At 39.1% G+C, this 22,015-nt stretch overlaps 1 protein-coding gene across 11 annotated transcripts in view; it reads left to right on the top strand.

The window, feature by feature from the left end:
• FGD4 (FYVE, RhoGEF and PH domain containing 4) overlaps positions 1-22,015 on the top strand; it is a 243,680-nt gene that overhangs the window by 120,663 nt on the left and 101,002 nt on the right. For 2 of the 11 annotated variants that reach the window (XM_024992559.2, XM_024992562.2), the window contains exon 1: positions 1,220-1,415. The exons of 6 other annotated variants lie outside the window; for them this stretch is intronic. In XM_024992559.2, coding sequence (XP_024848327.1) covers positions 1,325-1,415 — 91 coding nt within the window. In that variant the 5' untranslated portion in view covers positions 1,220-1,324. Of the gene's footprint in view, positions 1-1,219; positions 1,416-1,454; positions 9,455-9,513; positions 13,135-13,171; positions 20,324-22,015 lie in introns of those variants that run through there. 3 more of the 11 variants (XM_024992564.2, XM_024992558.2, XM_059887009.1) reach the window with 3 other exon arrangements.

Raw genomic sequence — 22,015 nt, 5'->3', positions numbered from 1 at the left:
TTGGAGCATTTTATGACAGGGAAACATTCTGCTTTTTGCATTACTGAAATTTGCCAAGGCTAAGTGATCTTTGGTATCAAATATAAAGAGTTTTCCTGACACAGTGAATTTTAAACAGACAGGTGAAGTTTGTGAAGGACACAAAAGGCAATTCTGGTGTCTTCTCTTTGACTCCTTTTCTCCATGTTGTAATTGTCTATTCATCCCTAATATGCAGGTTTCTTTTATTAAGAATTAAGTTGATAAGTCTACTTCCCGATGAGCCTTATCTGAGTGTGTAATACATAGTTCCCTCATACCACACCTTGAGTGTTTCCTACCTGCCCTGATATTAAGCAGTTCCTAAGCAGGTGCAATTGAGTCAGAGCTTTAGGCTGCCACTGAGTATCAAGTCTCTGCCCCAGCAGTTCTCCAAATGTGGTTCCTGTAGTGTAGTCCCAGACCAACAGTGTCAGCATCACCTGGGAGCTTGTTAGAAGTGCAGATTCTGGGGTTGAATTCAACTGAGATAGGACCAGGCAGTGTGAGTTTTAAAATTCCATCCAGGTGATCTGGTGTGTGAGAACCACTGCATCTGGACACAGTAAAGGAGGGTTTTGGAAACACTTCTTTCAACTGTGAGAGTGATGTCTATAGCCTGTTACTTTATTGTAATTTTATACATATTTTAATTGACACTTTCTGATTTTTCAGGGCTATGAGAAATTTTGAAAGTACTGGTAAATGATATAAACTTATAAAGATGTATAAAAATAAGTAAACAGTGCTCTGAAATCACATAAAACTTGGTTTCCTTAGGAAATTTATGAGTAGTAGTTATTCACCCTGCACCAAGGTCAGTGAACTATGCTAAAATAGAAAGTCTTCAGTGGCAAAATAGCATTTGAGATCTTTCAAAATGACATTTTAACATCTTAAGCCTGTGAATCCTGAATCTGTAAACCTCTTTGGTCCAGTGCATGGACCCAGTTCAAGTGGAAACAAACTGTTTTCATGTTGGCTTTTTTAGAGCATTACTAATAGTTCAGGAATTAGCCAGTTTATAAACTGTCCTATTCCCAAGTGTATTTCTAGTGCATTTTATGCTCCTATGAGCTTTCATTGTTGTTTACTGTAATAAATAGACATCTCTCCATCCTCATATACTTGGTCTTTTGAAGAACACTGCAGCAACCCTCCTCTGGGGAGGAGTGGCATATTATGCATGAGGTTGTCCGTGAGCAGTGAGGTCTGAGAAGGTCCTGAAGTAAGCAGTGCATCATCAGAGCTCCCGGCTGACCTGTGGCTGCGAGAGGCTTCAGAGCCGGGAGTGAGATTTTATCACATGAACTTTAAAAGAGTAAAGCCAAATATTTTCTTATCAAACCAAAGTAGACTAATTTTCAGTATATATGAAATGATGTCCACTGATGACGGTAAGTAGTTTCATTTTCTAGTGTGTCTTTTCTCTTTTTTTCTTTTTTCTCCCCTCGGTTTATGTGGGTCATTTTACAACAGGATGCTTAAAGGGCATGAAAGTTGCAGAGTTTGGTTTAAGTTAAGAATAAGATTCACATTATTTTTCAACTTTAACATTAAAATATGTGCTCTATTTATGGTTTCTGCTTCTTCCAGGAGGCTGTTTCTGGGTTAGCAAAATACAAGTTTAATAGTTCTCTTTCTCTGACTCATTCTTACTAACATTAGAAATTTGAAAATTTAGTCACTGACGGGAGGATGCAGAGAAAGAAAATCAGAGTTTTCTCTTTTTTTCTTTCATTTCTGGTGTGAACAAAGCTAAGAAATATTTGCTACTAAACATTTTCAAGTACTACTGCACAGAATACTGTTCTGTTCAAGCAAACAAATCATCCACCATCCCAGTCTTCTTGTTTTAGCAGAGTTCAGAAGAGTGAATATTACCTGCTTTTCAATATGAGATAGCAAATAGAGACAGGCATGGAAGTATTTTTGTTGTTGTTAGTGGTATTCAGCCATCGTTTTTCTCCTCCAATATTCTGGAGTGTATTAATGAAAAATTGATTCTTTCAAAGAGGAATGAAACTCTATGTGGTAGAAATGTAATCATGTGACAGGAAATTTCTGCTAAAAATATTTTTTAAAACTGAGATGGGTTTAATTCTGTGATGCTATTTTCCCACTGTCTGCATGGATCTATTAACCTTCCTGAGGAATGTCTACACTGCTGTCTACACTGTTAAATAAAATGAACTGAACCTTAGAACAGGTAGTCTTCATAGTTTATCAGGATTCTTTTCCTTGCGGTGTCACTCTTTCCTTCTTTAGGCCTTGGGGGGGTGGAGGGGCACGGGGGAGGGAGTTGCACCGAGTATGGAAGTCCAAGGGTGGGGCTGGTCACAGTTCTGCAGCCAGGAAGCTGAGGCTCCCTCCTGCAGCTGCACAGTCTTGGCTGGCTCTTTTCCCAGGTTCTAGTAGTTGCTAGAGATTGAGTAACCCACTTCATGTCTGCCTTGGCTCTCTCCATTATCTAGGAAGAAGCCTCAGTTCCTTTGCAGAGGTTCTACTCTTCTTGCATAAAGTTTAAAGTTTTTGTGATCTCCACATGGTTTACCATCACACTCTAAACATGATTTTTTTTTTTTTTTTAAAGCAGCAAAAGGGAAGTATTTCCTTTCTTGGTTAGTGAATTCTTTCTTTCTCTGACACAACATCTGTTTCTTCTCATTACACCTTCAAATAGTTAAGGATCATTGGAGAGAAGTGCTACTCGAATTTTCTGCTCTAATGGACAACTCCCTATAGTGAGGGGCCACTATAAGTGTGAGTTTTAGAAGTTCCTTTTATGGTTTTTAAACTGAAAAGACAATAATGTAGTGCTTCCTGCCCACACCACTGGTTATTTTATTGCTATTAAGTTGTTCAAGAAAAAATTTGAGTATGTGCATTTAGTGTACATATTATTTGTAAAAGTTTTATCTTTTTTTAATGACTTGAAGAAACTTTCCTTTTTAAAAACTTTTGCTTGTAGACAAACACATGAAAACTGAAGAGAAAAATGGAACATGAAGAATGATTCAATGGGAAGTATTTGTCAGTCTTTGCAGGAATGATAATATGGTTTTCATTCAAATGATATGTAAATTAAATTATAATTCAAGATTAAGATTTAAACCTGTACCCCAGTGTTCATCACAACACTGTTTACAGTAGCCAGGACATGGAAGCAACCTAGGTGTAAACTGACAGATGAATGGATAAAGAAGTTTGGAATATTAGTCAGCCATTAAAAGGAACTGATGAGGTGGATGAACTTAGAGTGTATTATACAGAGTGAAGTCAGAAAGTTCTAATGAGGTGGATGAACCTAAGAGCCTGTTATACAGAGTGAAGTCTATTAAAAGAAAGAGAAAGACAAATATCATATATTAGTGCATATGTATGGAATCTAGAAAGATGGTACTGAAGAACTCATGTGTAGGGGAGTAGTAGAGATGCAGACAGAGAGAAAGAGTTGTGGACAGGGTGGGACGAATTGAGAGAGTAGCATTGGAACATATACATTACCATATGTAAAATTAGATAGCCAGTGGAAGCTTCCTGTAATATACAGAGAGCTCAAATCTGGTGCTCTGTGACAACCCAGAAGGGTTGGATGGGGTAGAAGGTGGGAGGGAGGTTCAAGAGGGAGAGAATATACATATACCTATGGCTGTTATATTCATGTTAATATATGGCAGAAACAAACACAATCCTCCAATTAAAAATAAATAAGTTAAAAAAATAAAAAGGGAGATAGGAGTCAAAGTCTGAGGGTCTTGATAAGGGTCAGATTTGGGGTGTAGGTTGGGGGATATAGAACTGGGACTTCCGGCAGTGGCAGCGCTATGTGGGGACCAAAACACTTCGTGAAAAACCACTTAATGTTGTGACAGGCTTTTTTGTTTTGTAAGGGTAAAGCTACAATTCTGAGGTGGCGGTAGTAGGGAAATGGTTTGAGGGGAGTGGGAAGGGAGCTGGCTCAGAAACATAGCCAAGATCTAACATTAGGGAGAAAAAGCGTTTACTAAATAACACAACGGAGAAGGCGATGGCACCCCACTCCAGTACTCTTGCCTGGAAAATCCCATGGATGGAGGAGCCTGATGGGCGCAGTCCATGGGGTCGGGAAGAGTCGGACACGACTGAGCGACTTCACTTTCACTTTTCACTTTCATGCATTGGAGAAGGAAATGGCAACCCACTCCAATGTTCTTGCCTGGAGAATCCCAGGGACGGGGGAGCCTGGTGGGCTGCCATCTATGGGGTCACACAGAATCGGACACGACTGAAGCGACTTAGCAGTAGCAAATAACACAAATTGTTGTCTTCTCTTTATGTCTCACTAACTGATATTTCTACCATTTGATGGACTGTCTCTCACTTTCAAACTACTTCCTCTATGTTAACAAATTTTAATTAAGAAAAAGCAGCAAAAAAAAAAAAAAAGAAAGGAAAAAGCAGCACTTTGGGGCAGTAAGTACTGAGAAAGCATGAGCTTTCCTTGTTCCTCCCTCTATTCCCCCAAATATGCTATTAAGGTGAAGTCTACAAGCTTGACAGCCTGCCAGGGCTAAGCAGAAAGAGGGCTTAATCAGTAAGCTAGAAGAAGCCAGCTAATATTTTACCTTGTGTCCTCCTCATCCTTTTTTTGCTTTTTAATTGTAATTTCTCTTTGTTATTTCCTAGTCTTTAGCAGAAACTGGGAGAATTAGAGGAGGTGGCTGTATCCATGTTTTTTAGAAAATTAATATGGGGACAGCAAAAGACCTTTCGAGAAGTAGTTTACAATGTTAAGAAGCAATTAACAAAGCATAATAGACATTCTGTGTGTGTAGGTGTTGCTTGTCATATGTCAAGCAGTATACTTCCCATTTCTTTAATCCCCATAGCAGCACTATATGAGACTGGCATTGTGATTATATCTATTTTATAAACAAGGAAAGTGGTGCTTAGGCAGGTTGAGAAATTTGTTCAAGACCACATGGCTAACATGTGATGGAACCAGGAGGCAAATCAGAATTTCATGCTACAGCTCATCCTCTTAGCTCCTGTGCTACTGGGCCAGGAGTTTGAGGCAACAAGCAACAACCAGGGAGGGTTTGAGGAAGTTTCCCCAGGAGGACTCCAAAACGTAGGGAGAAAGGGAACTTTTTGCTTTTATGCAGAATGAGAACTTATGTGTTAAAGAGGAGTGTTGGGCTCTTCAAGAGCTAGGAACCTGGACACATTTGAGTTTAAGACAGACATCAGAAAAATACCTTTAATTTTCTTATGGAACCTATGAAAGTGAAAGTGTTGGTTGCTCAGTCATGTCTGACTCTTTGTGACCTCATGGATGTTGCCTTGCTAGGCTCTTCTGTTCATGGAATTCTCCAGGCAGCAATGTTGGAGTGGGCGGTCATGCCCTTCTCCAAGGGATCCTGCCAACCCAGGGATCAAACCTGGATCTCCTGCGTTGCAGATGGATTCTTTATCATCTAAGCCACCAGGCAAGCCCCATGGAACCTATATTCACCTTTTATTCAACATAAACTTGTGAGGAGAGTTTCGGGGGAGAGGGAGAATGTTTTGAGTTTGATACTTACTGCTAATAGAGCAAATGGACTTAACTAATGTAAAACATTTTTAGCAAATATACAATTTTCTGATGTATTTAGTTGTAGCAGATATTTCTCATATTCTGGGTATTATAATCCTAGAATATGAAATTATAATTATATTTCTATATGTAATTATGTTACTCTATATATAGACTATATATAATTATATGCAGAATATTAATATACAGAATATATAATTATATTATAATTCCAACATCTCCTGGAGTAATATTAATATAACCAGCTTGGAAAAGACTAGGATTAAAAATAAATTCTCTACCCCACTTAGAACTCTCTAAAATCCAGTCTACAGATAGGCTGGCGTAGATCTAGTGAGGTACAGTTGTCCCTAGGTATCTGCAGGGGACTTCCTGCAAATACCAAAATCCAGGGATACGCAAGTCCCTTATATCAAATGGCATAGTACAATCAGCACCCAGGACGCACAGCTTCTGTGTTCTAGGATACAGACAGCTGGACTGTACTTTCACTCTGTTTCTCAGTTTATCTGAGTATCTGTCTCTTCTTGAGGGAGATTTTCATTTCTTCCACTTTCAGCTGCATAAAACTGAGTATTATCTCTACTTGAGGTGAGATTTCATTTGTTTTGCTTTTAGCTGTTTCAGAAAAGACTGTGTTAATTCAAGCACTGAAATAAAGGACTGTGTTAGTTATTCCAACTATCAAATTCAACCAGGTTCAAGTCACTGTGATCTGAAATTGGTGGTAATTTCAATTGGTGGGGTCGTTTTTAAGAAAGAGATTTAAAGTCTTTTTTTATGAAGAGTGTATAACAAGTGTGCAGAAAGTTCGGAAAGTTGAGAGACAAAATCATCTATTGTTTCACCATCCCCAAAGTTCAGTTCGGTTCAATCGCTCAGTCGTGTCTGATTCTTTGTGACCCCAGTCGCCTGCAGCATGACAGGCATCCCTGTCTATCACCATATCCTGGAGCTTGCTCAAACTCATGTCCATCGAGTCAGTGATGCCATCCAACCATCTCATCCTCTGTCATCCCCTTCTCCTCCTGCCTTCAATCTTTCCCAGCATCAGGGTCTTTTGTAGTAAGTCAGCTCTTTGCATCGGGTGGCCAAAGTATTGGAGCTTCAGCTTCACCATCAGTCCTTCCAATGAATATTCAGGACTGATTTCCTTTAGAATTGACTGGTTTGATCTCCTTGCAATCCAAAGGACTCTCAAGAGTCTTCTCCAATACTGCGGTTGAAAAACATCAATTCTTCCGCGCTTAACTTTCTTTATAGTCCAACTCTCACATCCACACATGACTACTGGAAAAACCATAGCTTTGACTAGACGGACCTTTGTTGGCAAAGTAATGTCTCTGCTTTTTAATATGCTGTCTAAGTTGGTCATAGTGTTTCTTCCAAGGAGCAAGTGTCTTTTAATTTCATGGCTGCAGTCACCATCTGCAGTGATTCTGGAGCCCAAGAAAATAAAGTCTGTCACTGTTTCCATTGTTTTCCCATCTATTTTCCATCAAGTGATGGGACCAGAGGCCATGATCTTTGTTTTTTTAATGTTGAGTTTGAAGCCAGCTTTTTCACTCTCCTATTTCACTTTCATCACAAGGTTCTTTAGTTCCTCTTTGCTTTCTGCCATAAGGGTGGTGTTATCTGCATATCTGAGGTCATTGATGTTTCTCCTGGCAATCTTGATTCCAGCTTTAGTTTCATCCAGCCTGGCATTTCACATGATGTACTCTGCATATAAGTTAAATGAGCAGTGTGACAATATACAGCCTTGCTGTACTCCTTTCCCAATTTGGAACCAGTCTGTTGTTCCATGTCCAGTTCTAACTGTTGCTTCTTAACCTGCATATAGATTTCTCAGGAGGCAGATAAGGTGGTCTGGTATTCCCATCTCTTTAAGAATTTTCCATAGTTTGTTGTGATCCACACAGTCAAAGGCTTTGGAGTAGTCAATACAAAAATCCCCAGAGTACTTTCATATTAATAGGTATTCAGTGGGCTAGGCCTATTGGTAAGCAGTGGGGGTACATAAGAAAGCACAACAAGTGATGATCTGTGCTCTCTTGGAGCAAATGGACCACCAAACATACAAACAAAAAAATACAAGATGGGAAAATAGGACTGTGTGCATAATGGGCTGTGGGAGCACACGATTTGGGGTGCTCTCAAATTGTAGAATTAAGAAGTCAACTTCATGGAATGGGGAAATATGAGGGAAGGCATATTTAAAGGATTCCAGGCAGAAGGAGGGCTTCCGTTTTGGCTCAGCTGGTAAAGAATCCGCCTGCAATGTGGGAGACCTGGGTTTGATCCCTGGGTTGGGAAGACCCCCTGGAGAAAGGAAAGGCGAAATGTGCAAAGTTTCCAGAAGAGAAACCACAAGGTCTCTCATGTTATGTGACACATAAGCAGTTTGGTATGGCCTCATTTTAGACTGTGGGGAGGAAAGCTGACTGAAGAAGGTACAGATGGTGAAGTTTCCAATATCATGTCCTGTTTCTGCTTAATGTAAAGATCACTTAATATAAAGTGGGGACAAATGGAATGACAGTATTGTGTGTTTACATGGATTCAAATATGTATAATTGTAACATAATAAAGATAAAAATTTGTTTAAAATTAAGAAAAGAAAGATTTAAACCTGAACAATTTTCCTTAGACACTGGAATACCATTCATTCATAAAATAAAAAGGATTTTTCCTAGATGCTTACCGCTCTATTAGTCTTCTTTACTCTGTACTATTTCTTATATATAAAATCAAAGCTAATTAAAAAAATTATTTTTAAAATTTTACTTTGACTGTGCTGGGTCTTTGTTGCTCCACGGGCTTTTCTCTGGTTGTGGAGAGCAGGGGCTACGCTTTAGTTGCAGCGTGCAGGTTTCTCGTTGTGGTGGCTTCTCTTGCTGTGGAGCAAGGGCTCTACGGTGTGCAGGCCTCAGTAGTTGCAGCACCTGGGCTCTAAGAGCACAGGCTCAGTAGTTGTGGTGGGCTTAGTTGCTCTGCAGCATGTGGGGTCCTCCTGGATCAGGGGTGGAATCCGTGTCTTCTGCATTACCACTGAGCCAGCAGGGAAGTCCAGGAAGCTAATTAAAAAAAAAAAAAAAAAACAAACACACATTTATTTTTAGTTTGCTGTACTGAGTCTTACTTGTGACATGTGGGATCTAGTTCCCTGATCAGGGATTGAACCTGGACCCCCTGCATGGGGCGCAGAGAGTCTTCGCTACTGGACCACTAGGGAAGCCCACAAATTTTTATTGGTCTGAAATATATTTTTGAAGGTCTTCACTCTGATTTAAATACATTTTCTAACTTATTCCTTCCCACAGTCCCTGTTAAGCCCTGTTCAGATCAGACCCTTCTAAGGATTTTTCCTCTGCTAATTGACCCAAGATCTGTAGTTTTTAAGTCATATCTTGAAGCAGGCCACAGGAAAGTGCCTCTGAGAAGAAAAATAATGTTAGTCATGGAAGCTGGTCATTCTGCATGGTGGTTTTTATAACTTAGCCTGGGGAAAAACTCTCTTTCTTCTCATAAAAAAACCCCTAAACCTTTGTAGCCCAGTTATCTCCATATCATTATGTAGTAACCATTACTTCTTATGCTCAAGCCTAAAACTAGTCTTCTTGAATCTTTTTTTCCCTCTCCCTAGTCTGTCAATCCAGTCTGTCAATCAGTCTTGCTTTGAAAGATATCAAACTTTCCCTTAGATTATTAACCTCTTGAACTCTGTTCTCCGCCCAGCAGCCTGAGTACTCCTTTAAAAACAGAAAGCACTCCATCACTCTTCTTGAAACTAAGACATTCAGAGAATAGTTTGCATGAAGAAAATTGTGGCAAGATGAAGAGAAACTATTTAAGGTATTTTGCTAAGTTCCAAGGGTGTACTCCCTTCCCTTTTTTGTTTTTCTTTTTTTCCCCTCCTCTGTTTAAGACATTTAGCTCTTTGAAATTCTCCCCTTAGGAAAATGATAGGAAAAGAAAGGAGATAGAATAAAATGTAGCAGTTTAGAAATGTTTCCTCTTCAACAGTTCTTGTAAAACTTGATTTGAAAGGGTCGAAAACCAGTAAAAGCAGTGATTGTGCATGACAGGTGTCATGGTATAGGTTAAAAAAAAATGTGTGTGTGGAGAATAGAAAAGGAGGGGCAACTGACTGTTCTTTTGACTCAGGGAAATTTCCTCAAAAATGGTGACATTGAAACTAGATTAATGTGTTTAAAGATAGACTATTGAGCTAAGGGAACCGATATGCAAAATCATACAGACATGAAAAGAGGTATAGTGTGTTACAGGAATGGAGAAGATCAGAATGTGGATAGAACATTAGGGGTGCATGACTGTGAGTAGGCAGATATGAAGCCTTTACAGGCTTATGTCTGATGATTAAGGGTCCTGTTTGGAAACAACGGAGAGTTTTTCCTATAGATCTTTCAGTACTATTGTAGAATTTTAAACAAGAGCGTAATAAGATTGGTTTCACCACTGAGTGAATAAACTTTTTCTTTGTAGTTAGACATAACTAAATATGACTTATGTAATACAGTTTTAAAATTCAGAATTAGAGAAATGGTTATATTTGATAAATTGGATTATTTTTCTTCCTAACTTCCTTCCTCTATCAACCAAAAAATACATACAAGGAATAAAAGATAAGCTAGATCAGTATTTGCTTTTTAAGTTTTGCATGACTTGGAACAATCCCCCACAGTGTTAGAAGCTAAACACAATGCTGTTGTGCTCCTGGTCTAGAAGTGTAGCCTGGGGAAAAATATGAGGCCTGCTGGTCTGATTACACAACCAGGAATAAGGAAAGCAAATATTGACATAAGCTGTTAAGCATTAAAATTTTAGTCAAATGATGTTTATGTTAATATTTGTCTTAAAAGAGTATCAAGATAAAAAGAGTTGGAATAGATCACAGATTGTCACCATGCCCTTTTTGGAAAACCACCTACCTTGTCAGATTTTTTAAAAAACTGTCAGTAATCGAAGTCTGCATCTACCTGTGATCTGTGCCTGAGCAATAAAGCACTAGAGCAGTAAAAATTTCTGAACTTAGTTTTCAGAGACCATTAGGCTGGAATGTTTTGGGTGCTGGAAACCAGGTTTAGAGAAATCAAGTTCAGAAAAATAAACCAGAAAAGCAGATACAAAATGAATGAAAATCAAACTAGGTCAGGAAAGATTTGCTTATGAAAAGGATGTATCTTCCCCTTTGTGTAGAGAAATAGTACTCCAGTCTTGGTTGCTGTAATTGACATTGTGAAAAACAATTCTGTTTGGTTTTAGCAATATCCTTGTCAAACCTTATGAAACATTTTGGCCAGTTTGATTTTCGTCTTCTCTCTGGACCTGCAGATAAATTTATTGTGAATAAATGGAAAATAGTTTGGCAGTGGGTAAAAAGGAAGAGGAAAAGCCAAGATTCTGGTTAATTTATAAACCAGACATCTTGAATAAATGAGCTGGCTATAGCTCTTAGGAGAAAAACCATCTTTTGCCCTTCAGGTTCATTTCTTACATCTGTTTTTATTTCTTCAGAGTTTATGAAGTCAAAAAAATTTTTTAATTTTGTTATTTTCAGAAGTCTCTTCTTCCATAGCAAAGTTTGCCATACTCTCCATCAGCCAGAAATAATCTCCTTCTGGATTTTCAAGTTAGCTTTTCATGTAAACCCAGCGGGTGTCTTTTTTTTTTTTTTTTCAGTACTGGGTTCTAAAATGAGATAATCTTTATCAACCAGATGTTGAAGAGGGCCTCATGCTCAACACATAAGTTTTGGCTATGACTTACACAGGAGTCAATTGATGCTGCAAGCCTAAACCAGTTTTATTAAAATTTTAGTCTTCATGGAATCCACGTTTTGTGATATAAATTTAGCTCAACAGCTTAAAATCATGAAATATATTTCATACAGCTTCCACTGAATATACTAATTTGATCCAAGCCTGTTACCAGGACACCAGGAATGGTGGTTCTCAACCTTGACGGCACATTGGAATCACCTTGGAAGCTTTAAAACACACTTATACCTGGGTTCCAACCCCTAGAGTTTGTGATTTCATTGGCTTGGGATTCAGCCAAGGTATTATAGTTTTCTTTTCTAAAGCTCCACAGGTGATTCATGGTTGAGCAGCACTGACCAAAAAGCATGACCTGTTGGCTTATTAATTCACATGCAGTAGATTCCTGGGGAAGATAGTTTTTGTGAAAAATAGGAAGGCAACTGCAACTGAATTACAAGGATGCTGGGCATGTGGGATTTAGACCAATAACAAACCAAAGATTATACCTTGTAACATTGTTAATTTACCAAATACATCCCAGGGTCATCTGTAACCCCAAATGTGCTAGATCAATTGTGCCACCAGTGAGTTTCCTGAAACCTAGAGGTTTTTCCTTGCCTGGGATCACATTGCTAGCTGGGAATGGAACCAAGATTAATTCTGGAAAGTGATAGTACGAATGTATTATAACATAGTGCTATAATAATAGTGTCATAATATCATAACAATAGTGTTATAATAATAGTGTTATCATATAATATCATAACATTTATAGTACTAATTTGTGGTTTGTTGCCTTGATTATTTAGGTCAAGTTCTGCAAACCTTTTCTGTAAAGGGCCAGATAATAAATATTTTGGGCTGTGCAGGCCATATGGTTTCTGTTATAGATACTTAACTCTGTCAACCTAGCAAAAAGCATCATAGACAGTATACACAAGAAGGAGTGTGGCTGTATTCCAATAAAACTTTATTAACTCTTAACTTTTACTTCCAACCCACAGTTTTAATCAGTCTTCAGGTAGGGAAAAATGTTGGCCTGTATTCCATTTATGAAGAAGAAATACACTTTAGGCCTTTGAAGTCTGTAGCAAGTTGTGATTGCTGGATTTAGTAGAATTTTTGAATGGAATAGAGACCTGATTCCCTGAGGTCATTTATTATTATCTTAATTTCTTAGAGTAGATAGCAAGACTTTATTTAAAAACTCAAAATATTTCTTAAACTTGGTCTTGTGACAAATAGGGGGTCATTAATGATTTAAAGGGTATGTTTAGTTTCTCAGATCAATATTTCACTTCATTTGGATTTAAGATCACTGTAGTGCTTGTATGTCGTTAATGGAATCTTTGGCTAAGCAGATTGAATACTAATGAGTCCTCATAGCCCCGGAAATACTGGAAATACAGCTCCAAATCATGAGCTTATTTCCAGTGCAAAATACAAACAAGCCTGACAGCAGGGCCATGAGTTGTAGAGGAAAGAACACTGACCTCGGAATCAAAAACCTTTTTGTGACTCTTGTATTTATCACTGTTTACTAACCTTACTTTCTTCAACCATAATATGCAGATATCTGTCCTACATACGTTTTATGGATGCTGAAGGTGAAGACTGCTGTTACTTTTCACATGATATGACATATGTGGAAGTGCCTTATTGCCTTACTTTCTTCAACCATAATATGCAGATATCTGTCCTACATACATTTTATGGATGCTGAAGGTGAAGACTGCTGTTACTTTTCACATGGTATGACATATGTGGAAGCGCCTTATTGGAGAGGCCTGGGTCAGGTTTAGCAGAAGCGACAGCTGTGTAGCTGAAAGCTAAGCAAGACTAGACTAGCATGGAGTGAGCCTAAGGGACTCTACCTATTGGTTTCCAGAGGGAATATCTAAGAGTCTACTAAAGAGACTTATCCTAGAGCAAAGATAACGGAAATCAAAAGACTGAAGAACAAGTAAGGAGGTGGTTCAAAGCTGGGAAAAGGGAAGTCTGGGAGTCTGTCTATGTTCAGTGACTCCAACTAAGATTCTCACTCTTGCATTTTTCTTAATCTAGTATGTTTTTTTTTTTTTTTTTTTTTTAATGTCTTGGGTATTTGGAAGCTCCTGGCTGCACAGTATTCGTTGAAATAGAGGCACAGAGTCAGGGCTAATAGCTATACTATAACAGATGTAATCACTTTGTTACTTGCTGAGTGAAAACCAAAAGATAATCAGCTAGAGTCCCTGCCCAGAAGGTACTTACGAACTATATGTAGATATGACATCTATCACCAGCCTAGTCACTTAACACCACCTCAGTTGACTCATCTTTGTCATGGACACTAAAATGCCTTGTTGTTGTTTAGTTGCTAAGTTGTATCCAGCTCTTTTGCCAGTCCATGGACTGTAGCCCTCCAGGCTCCTCTGTCCATGGGATTTCCCAGGCAAAAATACTGGAATGGCTTGCCATTTCCTTCTTCAGGGTATCTTCCCTACCCAGGGATTGAACTGTTTACTAAATAGTGCGCATTTGTCTGCTGGGCTGTGGGATTTTGTAGGTGAGAGGAAGAGAGATGGAGAGAATGGAAAGGAAGTAGAAGTAGAATGGCAGAATTACACAATGTCATTTCATCTAATTTTTTTTTTTTAAGCTGAAGGCTACTCCAGTTTTAGATTCCATGTGCAGGACTCAAGCATCCTGGATCTGACCCTAACGCTGCTTTTGTGGTCAGCACATTGTGGGATTGTGCAGCATTGAAGCTGGGGACAGTAGGGTCATGTCTAAAAGCCAAGGCCAGGCTGGAGTTTCAGTTCATAATTTGAGAGTTATGGTCATGTGGGCAGCCAAAAGGATTATCAGGAAGTCAGGAGCAGTGGAGTTAGGAAAATATGGGAAGTAGCCTGAACAATAGTTGTTAGAACTGGAGGAGTCCCTGGGGTAATTTGTCCCAAAATGTGTTCTAAGCGCCATGAGATTTTCACTTGTAATAAATGATAAAAATGTTTCCTGGACATAAATTGGGTTCAAAGTTAAACAGGTTTTTGTTTTCGTTTTTTACTGTAGGGCTCTTGATGCCTCAATATGCCTATTGGTATCATGAGTCTGCAAGATAAAACTGTCAAATTTGGCAAGTCACAAATATTTCATATCGAATCATGATTAGTTGGTTGGTTGTGGTGGAGTGGTAGGGGGGGAATTGAGAGATCTTTTTCACAGGACACACTTTGGTGAAAGTTTTCCTAGGACATGTGACACCTCCTGTGAAGACTGCTGTTACTTTTCACCTGGGTTCTTCAATGGACTTCTGTGAGCCCTGTGGAGTCCTGAAGGAACCCACAAACACCCAGAAACTTGGCCTTGCTCTCCATAAGTGCATTTTCCCTCCCTCCAGCCTAATCCCTTGACTGATATTTGTTATTGTTACTGATAAAATTAAGGAAATCAGCCCTTCTGAAGAAAGACAAGTGATTAACCCATAATTACTGGGACCAAAAAAAAAAAAAAACAGGTCAGAGTCTCTTTTAACTGACCTTGCATGGGGCAAATAGGCTTTTCCTTCCCCTTTACCTTAACAAGCATTGAAATGATATTTTAAAGAAAATTTCAGAGGGAATATATCTGAAAAGTTTAACAATGAGATTGGAAAATGAGGCAGGTGGAGTGTTAAGATTGGCCAAACCTAATGAGTGAACAGGGCAGACTGTTCTTCCTGCACAGTCTCACAGACTCCTAAAATATTGCATGCAGAACTCTAATCTTCTTGCATTCTTAAAATGAAAGGCACTGTTTCCCTGACAGTTAGTCAGGAGCCTAAGTAAGCGTTGTCCTTTCCTCCTCTCTGTCCCTCCCTTCTTAAGTCAGTCCCTTACTAATTCTCTCCTTTCCATCCTCTGCCATTGCTGATAGGGTAAATGGTCCAGTTGCCTCCTAATGGCAGTTAGCAAAGGGATGGGGGCAAGGGGACTGACACCTATGGGACTATACATATCTCTTTCAAAATTAGCCAAGGGTAAGAATTATGTCTTATTTGTCCTCCTGTCCCCAGTAATTAGCAGAGTACCTGGCACTTTTAATTAGGGAGTTATCGCTTAGTACCTGTAAGGAGGAACCAAAGAAAAAAAGACTAAAGTAGAAGGTTTTGTTATTCATTTTGCAGTTGACCATTGGATATTCTCAGAGCTTATAAAACCAGTTTGTACTTTGGAGGCATAAAGATGAGAGCTATTAAATACTGAATTTAAGGGGTTATGGGCAGTTAAAGGTGCTTTTCAGAAAATGATTGTTAAAAACTAGTGATTGTGAGTAATGTAAAATGGAAGGAAAATGAAAAAAGTTATGGAATCCAGGATATGTATTTATAATCATGATAAAAGGTGAAGATTAATCATTAAATTGTTTGGGATTGAAATAATCTACAGTAAATTCTACTCTGCGTCAAATGTCAGGCTCAAGGAATTCCCTGCAGTCCAGTGGTTAAGACTCTTCACTTTGACTGCTGAGGTTCAATTCCTGGTCAGGAAACTTAGATCTCACAAGCCTCATGGGGCAGCCAAAAAAAAAAAAAAAAATCAGATATCACATTGTCATTACTAATACTGTTATGTTTAATGTACCAGGCCACTTATTTGTAAATAATTCATTATTGTATTAATTTGCAAAAGAGTCATTAACTGGTCATAATTTATCCAAAATGGCCTATTGGGAATCCCTGAAAATAGCAGAGACACTGAAACAAATGGCAGCTGCTAGTAAGCAAGCATGAGCAAGTGCTGGTAAATCAAAATTCAGGCCTTGGTAAGGGTAAATATAAGAATGCCAGGCATAGGCGGAGGCAAAAGGGAAGGGCCTTAAGAGATTAGAGTGAGGAGAGAGTAAAGATCTGGTCCCCTGATCCACTACCCTGACAGTTACACAGCTGTGAGTATTATATGGGTTATAAAAATAATAGCAAATAGTTATATAGCAATTATCATGTGCTAGCTACTGCTCTAGTATTTTCACTAGAATTAAATCATAATTTTCACAGCAACCTTATAAGAGGGGTACTATTGTAAATTCTATGAATTCTCATTTACAGATAAAGAAATTTATGTAAGTCAGTCACCCAACTATTAAATGGTAAAGCCAGGATTTGAACCTAGGCAAATGAGAGTTGTATGACAGAGGTACCCTGAAGAATGTTTAAATTTCTGGAAAGGTGTGTTTGCATATGTGCTAAGTTGCTTCAGTTGTGTCCAACTCTTTGCAACCCAATGGACTCTAGTCTTCTAGACTCCTCTGTCCATGGGATTCTCCAGGCTTGAATACTGGAGTGGGTTATCATGCCCTCCTTCAGAGGATCTTCCTGATCCAGGGATTGAACACCCATCTCATGTCTCCTGCATTGGCAGGTAGGTTCTTTACCATTAGTGGCACCTGGAAAGCCCAAGGGCGTGTTTAGTAAACTAGCTGTAAAACTAGTACAACTGGACCAGAAACAGCCATATGTTATGCTTCTGGGGATCAAGGAAAGTTGCCTAGGTGCGCATGTGTGCAGCATCTGATCAGATCCTAAGGGGAAATCTAATACCAGTTAGCAGGCCCATCTGCACATTAATATACTTAGAGGTCTTTCATGGTATTTTCATCAGTTTCAAAACTTAAAACTGTTATAAACCTTAGACTCTGGTAAAAAGTGTGATGACTTCAAAACTCAGCGCTTACTTGATTAGCTTGGACAGCTTTTGAGGTATATTTCTCATTGTCACTACAGCAGTAACGCAGGATGTTTTGATAAATCTAGGGCTCAGCTTCTTCCACTTGGTTATAAAGAAGAAGGAACCAAGAAATGGGTGTTATTATAAACTGGATAACATCATAGAATCAATGAACATGAATTTGAGCAAACTCTGAGAGATAGTCAAGGATAGGGAAGCCTGGCTTGCTGCAGTCCATGGGGTCCCAAAGAGTAAAACATAACCTAGCCACTGAACAACAAATAAATTAGCAGCACTTTATCCGATAAAGCACAGCAGGCTATGAACCTCCTCCAGCTCAAATGGTGTCGACTAGAGCTGCCCTTTGCAAGTAGGCAAAAGAACAACATGTAATTGATTGTGGTTTGTCTTTACTCTCACCTTCCGCTTTGGTCATGGCTGTAGACACAGAGTAGTTTTTTTGTGCTTTAAATAGCAAGAGTTTTTCTGTAATCTTGACCAACATTCTTTGTTAACTATCGCCAAAAGGGGAACCTCCATCAGTGTATGGTTGGGGGTGGAAAAACTGCCTCTAGCTCCCTTGCCCACGCAGGATGATGCAGAGGAAGTTTGGTCTCTACCCAAAATAACGTTATACCAAAGCACAACAGAACACACTGATCAAGCAGCCCCAGCACCAACCCAGAAGGCATGGTGGAATGTGATTTCAGCACTTTCTGTGTGGGGATTCATGGCACCTAACACATGGTCACTCTGAAAGTGGGGAGTGGGATTCAGACCCCTAGAACTCATGATTGAATTGCAGCGATATATGCAGTCTGCTGTATTGGGCTTTCCAGGTGGCTCAGGGGAAGGAATCCTCTTGCCAATGCAGGAGATGCAGGTTGGATCCCTGGGTCGGGAAGATCCCCTGAAAAAGGAAATGGCAAGCCACTCCAGTATTCTTGCCTGGGAAGTACCATGGCTAGAGAAGCCTGACAGGCTACAATCCATGGAATTGCAGAATTGGATATGACTGAGCGACTGAACAGTAGCCGCAGCATATGTACATATATATAACAGGTACCATGATTGTGGGCCTCATCTATAAGCTCAAAACTTCCATCAAAACTGGAACTCAGTCTTAGTGAGTTGTTAACTTTGAAAGGATTAGTCACTATAGCAGTCTTTACAAATTTTATTAACGTTTCCATTACTTTTGAGTAGCAAAAATTTTAATAAAATTATGAAACATGTTTCAGGAAAATAAACTGTTACTAGTTTGAAAACAAATCATTTTTGTGTTTTCAGAGGCTGCATTTATTTTATGTCATTACATATATTGCTGGATTTGCCTTAGATACAGTAGTAACAGTTACCTTTATACATATTTTATTTGTAGCATAAAGCAGTGTGTACTGCTGATCCTATTTGTTACACCAGATGTCTTGCTGTTCACACTGACCACACTGTTTGCTGAATCCAGGGTAGGCAAGGCTCGAGGTAAGAGGCTGGAAGGAGACTTGAGGAGCCGTAGGAAGTACAGACATGAATATTCTCTCCTGGCTGGCATGGCAGCCATAATACAGCCTCTCTTCTGGCCAATGCAGCATCTGTAGCAGCAGTCATAACATAACCATAAATAGCCATAACATAAACTCATATGACGTAACCATGATGTCACTCCAGTGTAGACTGATGCAGCAGCAGCCAGGGCTTCCAGGGTGAAGTTCTTACAGGTGTACCGCAAAAAGTAGCCCGTAACCAAGCTAGTACCTCATGACACGCATGCAGTTCTGTAAGTGATCTCAGCCATACATAACCGTGCAGAGTCATTGCTTATAGAACATGGGGTGAGAGGGGCTTGAGAGCATGGGTTGAGAGACCTTGACTGGTGCCATCTTGTTAATTTCCCCACACAATGGAACCTTTAAAAATAAGGAATATCTACAGTTACCTACCTTCAAGGCTTATTTTAAGTTCATATTACTTTTGAATTTCAAAGATCTGAAGCAATCTACTTTTCCTAACAGTTCAACTCTATGCTATTCTATAATTTTAGGTAGTATCAGATGCTGAGTCTGAAACACTGGCAGCTGTAGTTCATTTTAGTTGGTCTAATAAATGTAAATAAAATTACAGAAAATATTTCAGTCCATTGCTGGGACTTTTTGTTGCTACATTTTTTTTTTTAATCAAGACAAACATCTAGATAGTTCCACAATTCCAGATGTTTAGAAATCTCCTGGATTCAGGAAGATGAATTGGGTAAAGTTTCCCCCTCCCCTAGACATTTAGAATTTGTATATAAATAACTTGGAATGTTTAAATTTTACCTCAGAATGGAAATGTTTGAAATTTTGTATAGATTGAGTTCTCAAGCAGCTCCATCTTTCCTTATTGTTGGAATTTAGAAAACACTTCTCATGAAATAGAAAATGAAAATGTAAGCAGATGAAGAGAAACTTGCCTAAACTGTCTAGAATTTATTCCTTCAACAGTTAGTTACTGAACATCTACTTAATTTGGCAGGGGATGTTCATGAGATGTTCCTAGGGCTTACATTCTAACCAGGGCAGAGAGACAATTAACAAAATAAATAAAGCAGTTTGTTAGAAGGTGATAAATACTATGGGAGGGGGTACAATGTGTAAAGCAGTTATAACAGTTAACTAGATCTTACAGCAGTTAACTATATATATTATATATATATATATATATATATATAGCAGCTCACTATATAATATATATATTATACCAGTTAACTATAACTATATATTGAATGGCAAACCATTCAATATCACAGTAATTCAAGTCTATGCCCCAACCACTAATGCCGAAGAAGCTGAAGTTGAGCAGTTCTATGAAGACCTATAAGACGTTCTAGAACTAACACCAAAAAAAGATGTCCTTTTTATTATAGGGGACTGGAATGCAAAAGTAGGAAGTCAAGAGATACCTGGTGTAACAGCCAAATTTGACCTTGGAGCACAAAATGAAGCAGAGCAAAGGCTAACAGAGTTTTGTCAAGAGAACGCATTGGTCATAGCAAACACCCTCTTCCAACAACACAAGAGAAGACTCTGCACATGGACATCACCAGATGGTCAATACTGAAATCAGATTGATTATATTCTTTGCAGCCAAAGATGGAGAAGCTCTATACCGTCAGCAAAAACAAGACCCGGAGATGACTGTGGCTCAGATCATGAACTCCTTATTGCCAAATTCAGATTTAAGTTGAAGAAAGAAGGGAAAACCACGAGACCATTCAGGTATCACCTAAATCAAATCCCTTACAATTATACAGTGGAAGTGACAAACAGATTCAAGGGATTAGACATGATAGACAGAGTGCCTGCAGAGCTATGGATGGAGGTTTGTGACATTGTACAGGAGGCAGTGAGCAAGACCATCCCCAAGAGAAAGAAATGCAACAAGGCAAAATGGTTGTCTGAGGAGGCCATAGAAATAGCTGAGAAAAGAAGAGGAGAAAAGGAAAGATGTACCTATTTGAACGCAGATTTCCAAAGAATAGCACGGAGAGATAAGAAAGCCTTCCTCAGTGATCATAGCAAAGAGACAGAGGAAAACAATGAGATGATGCTGTGAAAGCGCTGCACTCAATATGCCAGCAAATGTGGAAAACTCAGCAGTGGCCACAGGACTGGAAAAGGTCAGTTTTCATTCCAATCCCAAAGAAAGGCAATGCCAAAGAATGTTCAAACTACTATGCAATTTCACTTATCTTACACACTAGCAAAGTAATGCTCAAAATTCTCCAAACCAGGCTTCAGCAGTACACGAACGGAGAACTTCCAGATATTCAAGTTGGATTTAGAAAAGGCAGAGGAACCAGAGATCAAATTGTTAACATACTTTGGATCATAGAAAATGCAAGAGAGTTCCAGAAAAACATCTACTTCTGCTTTATTGACTACACCAAAGCCTTTGACTGTGTAGATCACAACAAACCCCAGAAAAATCTTTAAGAGAGGGGAATACCAGACCACCTTACCTGCCTCCTGAGAAATCTGTATGCAGGTCAAGAAGCAATGGTTAGAGCTGGACATGGAACAACAAACTGGTTCCAAATAGGTAAGGGAGTACGTCAAGGCTGTGTATTGTCACCCTGCTTATTAAACTTAAATGCAGAGAATATCATGCAAAATGCTGGCCTGGATGAAGCACAAACTGGAATCAAGATTGCCAGGAGAAGTATCAATAACCTCAGATATGCAGATGACACCATCCTTACGCAGAAAGCGAGGAAAAACTAAAGAGCCTCTTGGTGAAAGTGAAAGAGTAGAATGAAAAAGTTGACTTAAAACTCAACATTCAGAAAACTAAGATCATGGCATCTGGTCCCATTACTTCATGGCAAATAGATGGGGAAACAGTGGAAACAGTAACAGATTTTATTTTGGGGGCTCCAAAATCACTTCAGATGGTGACTGCAGCCATGAAATTAAAAGATGCTGGCTCCTTAGAAGAAAAGTTATGACCAACCTAGACAGCATATTAAAAAGCATAAACATTACTTTCCAACAAAGGGCCGTCCAATCAAAGCTATGATTTTTCCAGTAGTCATTTACAGATGTGAGAGTTGGAGTATAAAGAAAGCTGAACACCAAAGAATTGATGCTTTTGAACTATGGTGTTGGAGAAGACTCTTGAGAGTCCCTTGGCCTGCACGGAGATCCAACCAGTCCATTTAAAAGGAATCAGTCCTGAATACTCATTGGAAGGACTGATGTTGAAGCTGAAACTCCAGTACTTTGGCCACCGTATGCGAAAAACTGACTCTTTGGGGAAAAACCTGATGCTGGGAAAGATTGAACAGAGGAGGAGAAGGGGTCGACAGAGGATAAGATGGTTGGATGTATCACCGACTCAATGGATATGAGTTTGAGCAAGCTCCGGGAGTTGGTGATGGACAGGGAAGCCTATCATGCTGCAGTCCATGG

Source organism: Bos taurus, chromosome 5 (genome assembly GCF_002263795.3).
Source record: "Bos taurus isolate L1 Dominette 01449 registration number 42190680 breed Hereford chromosome 5, ARS-UCD2.0, whole genome shotgun sequence".
Taxonomy (NCBI): domain Eukaryota; kingdom Metazoa; phylum Chordata; class Mammalia; order Artiodactyla; family Bovidae; genus Bos; species Bos taurus.
Note: the sequence above shows the minus strand (reverse complement) of the source record. Positions and strands in the feature narration are given on the sequence as shown.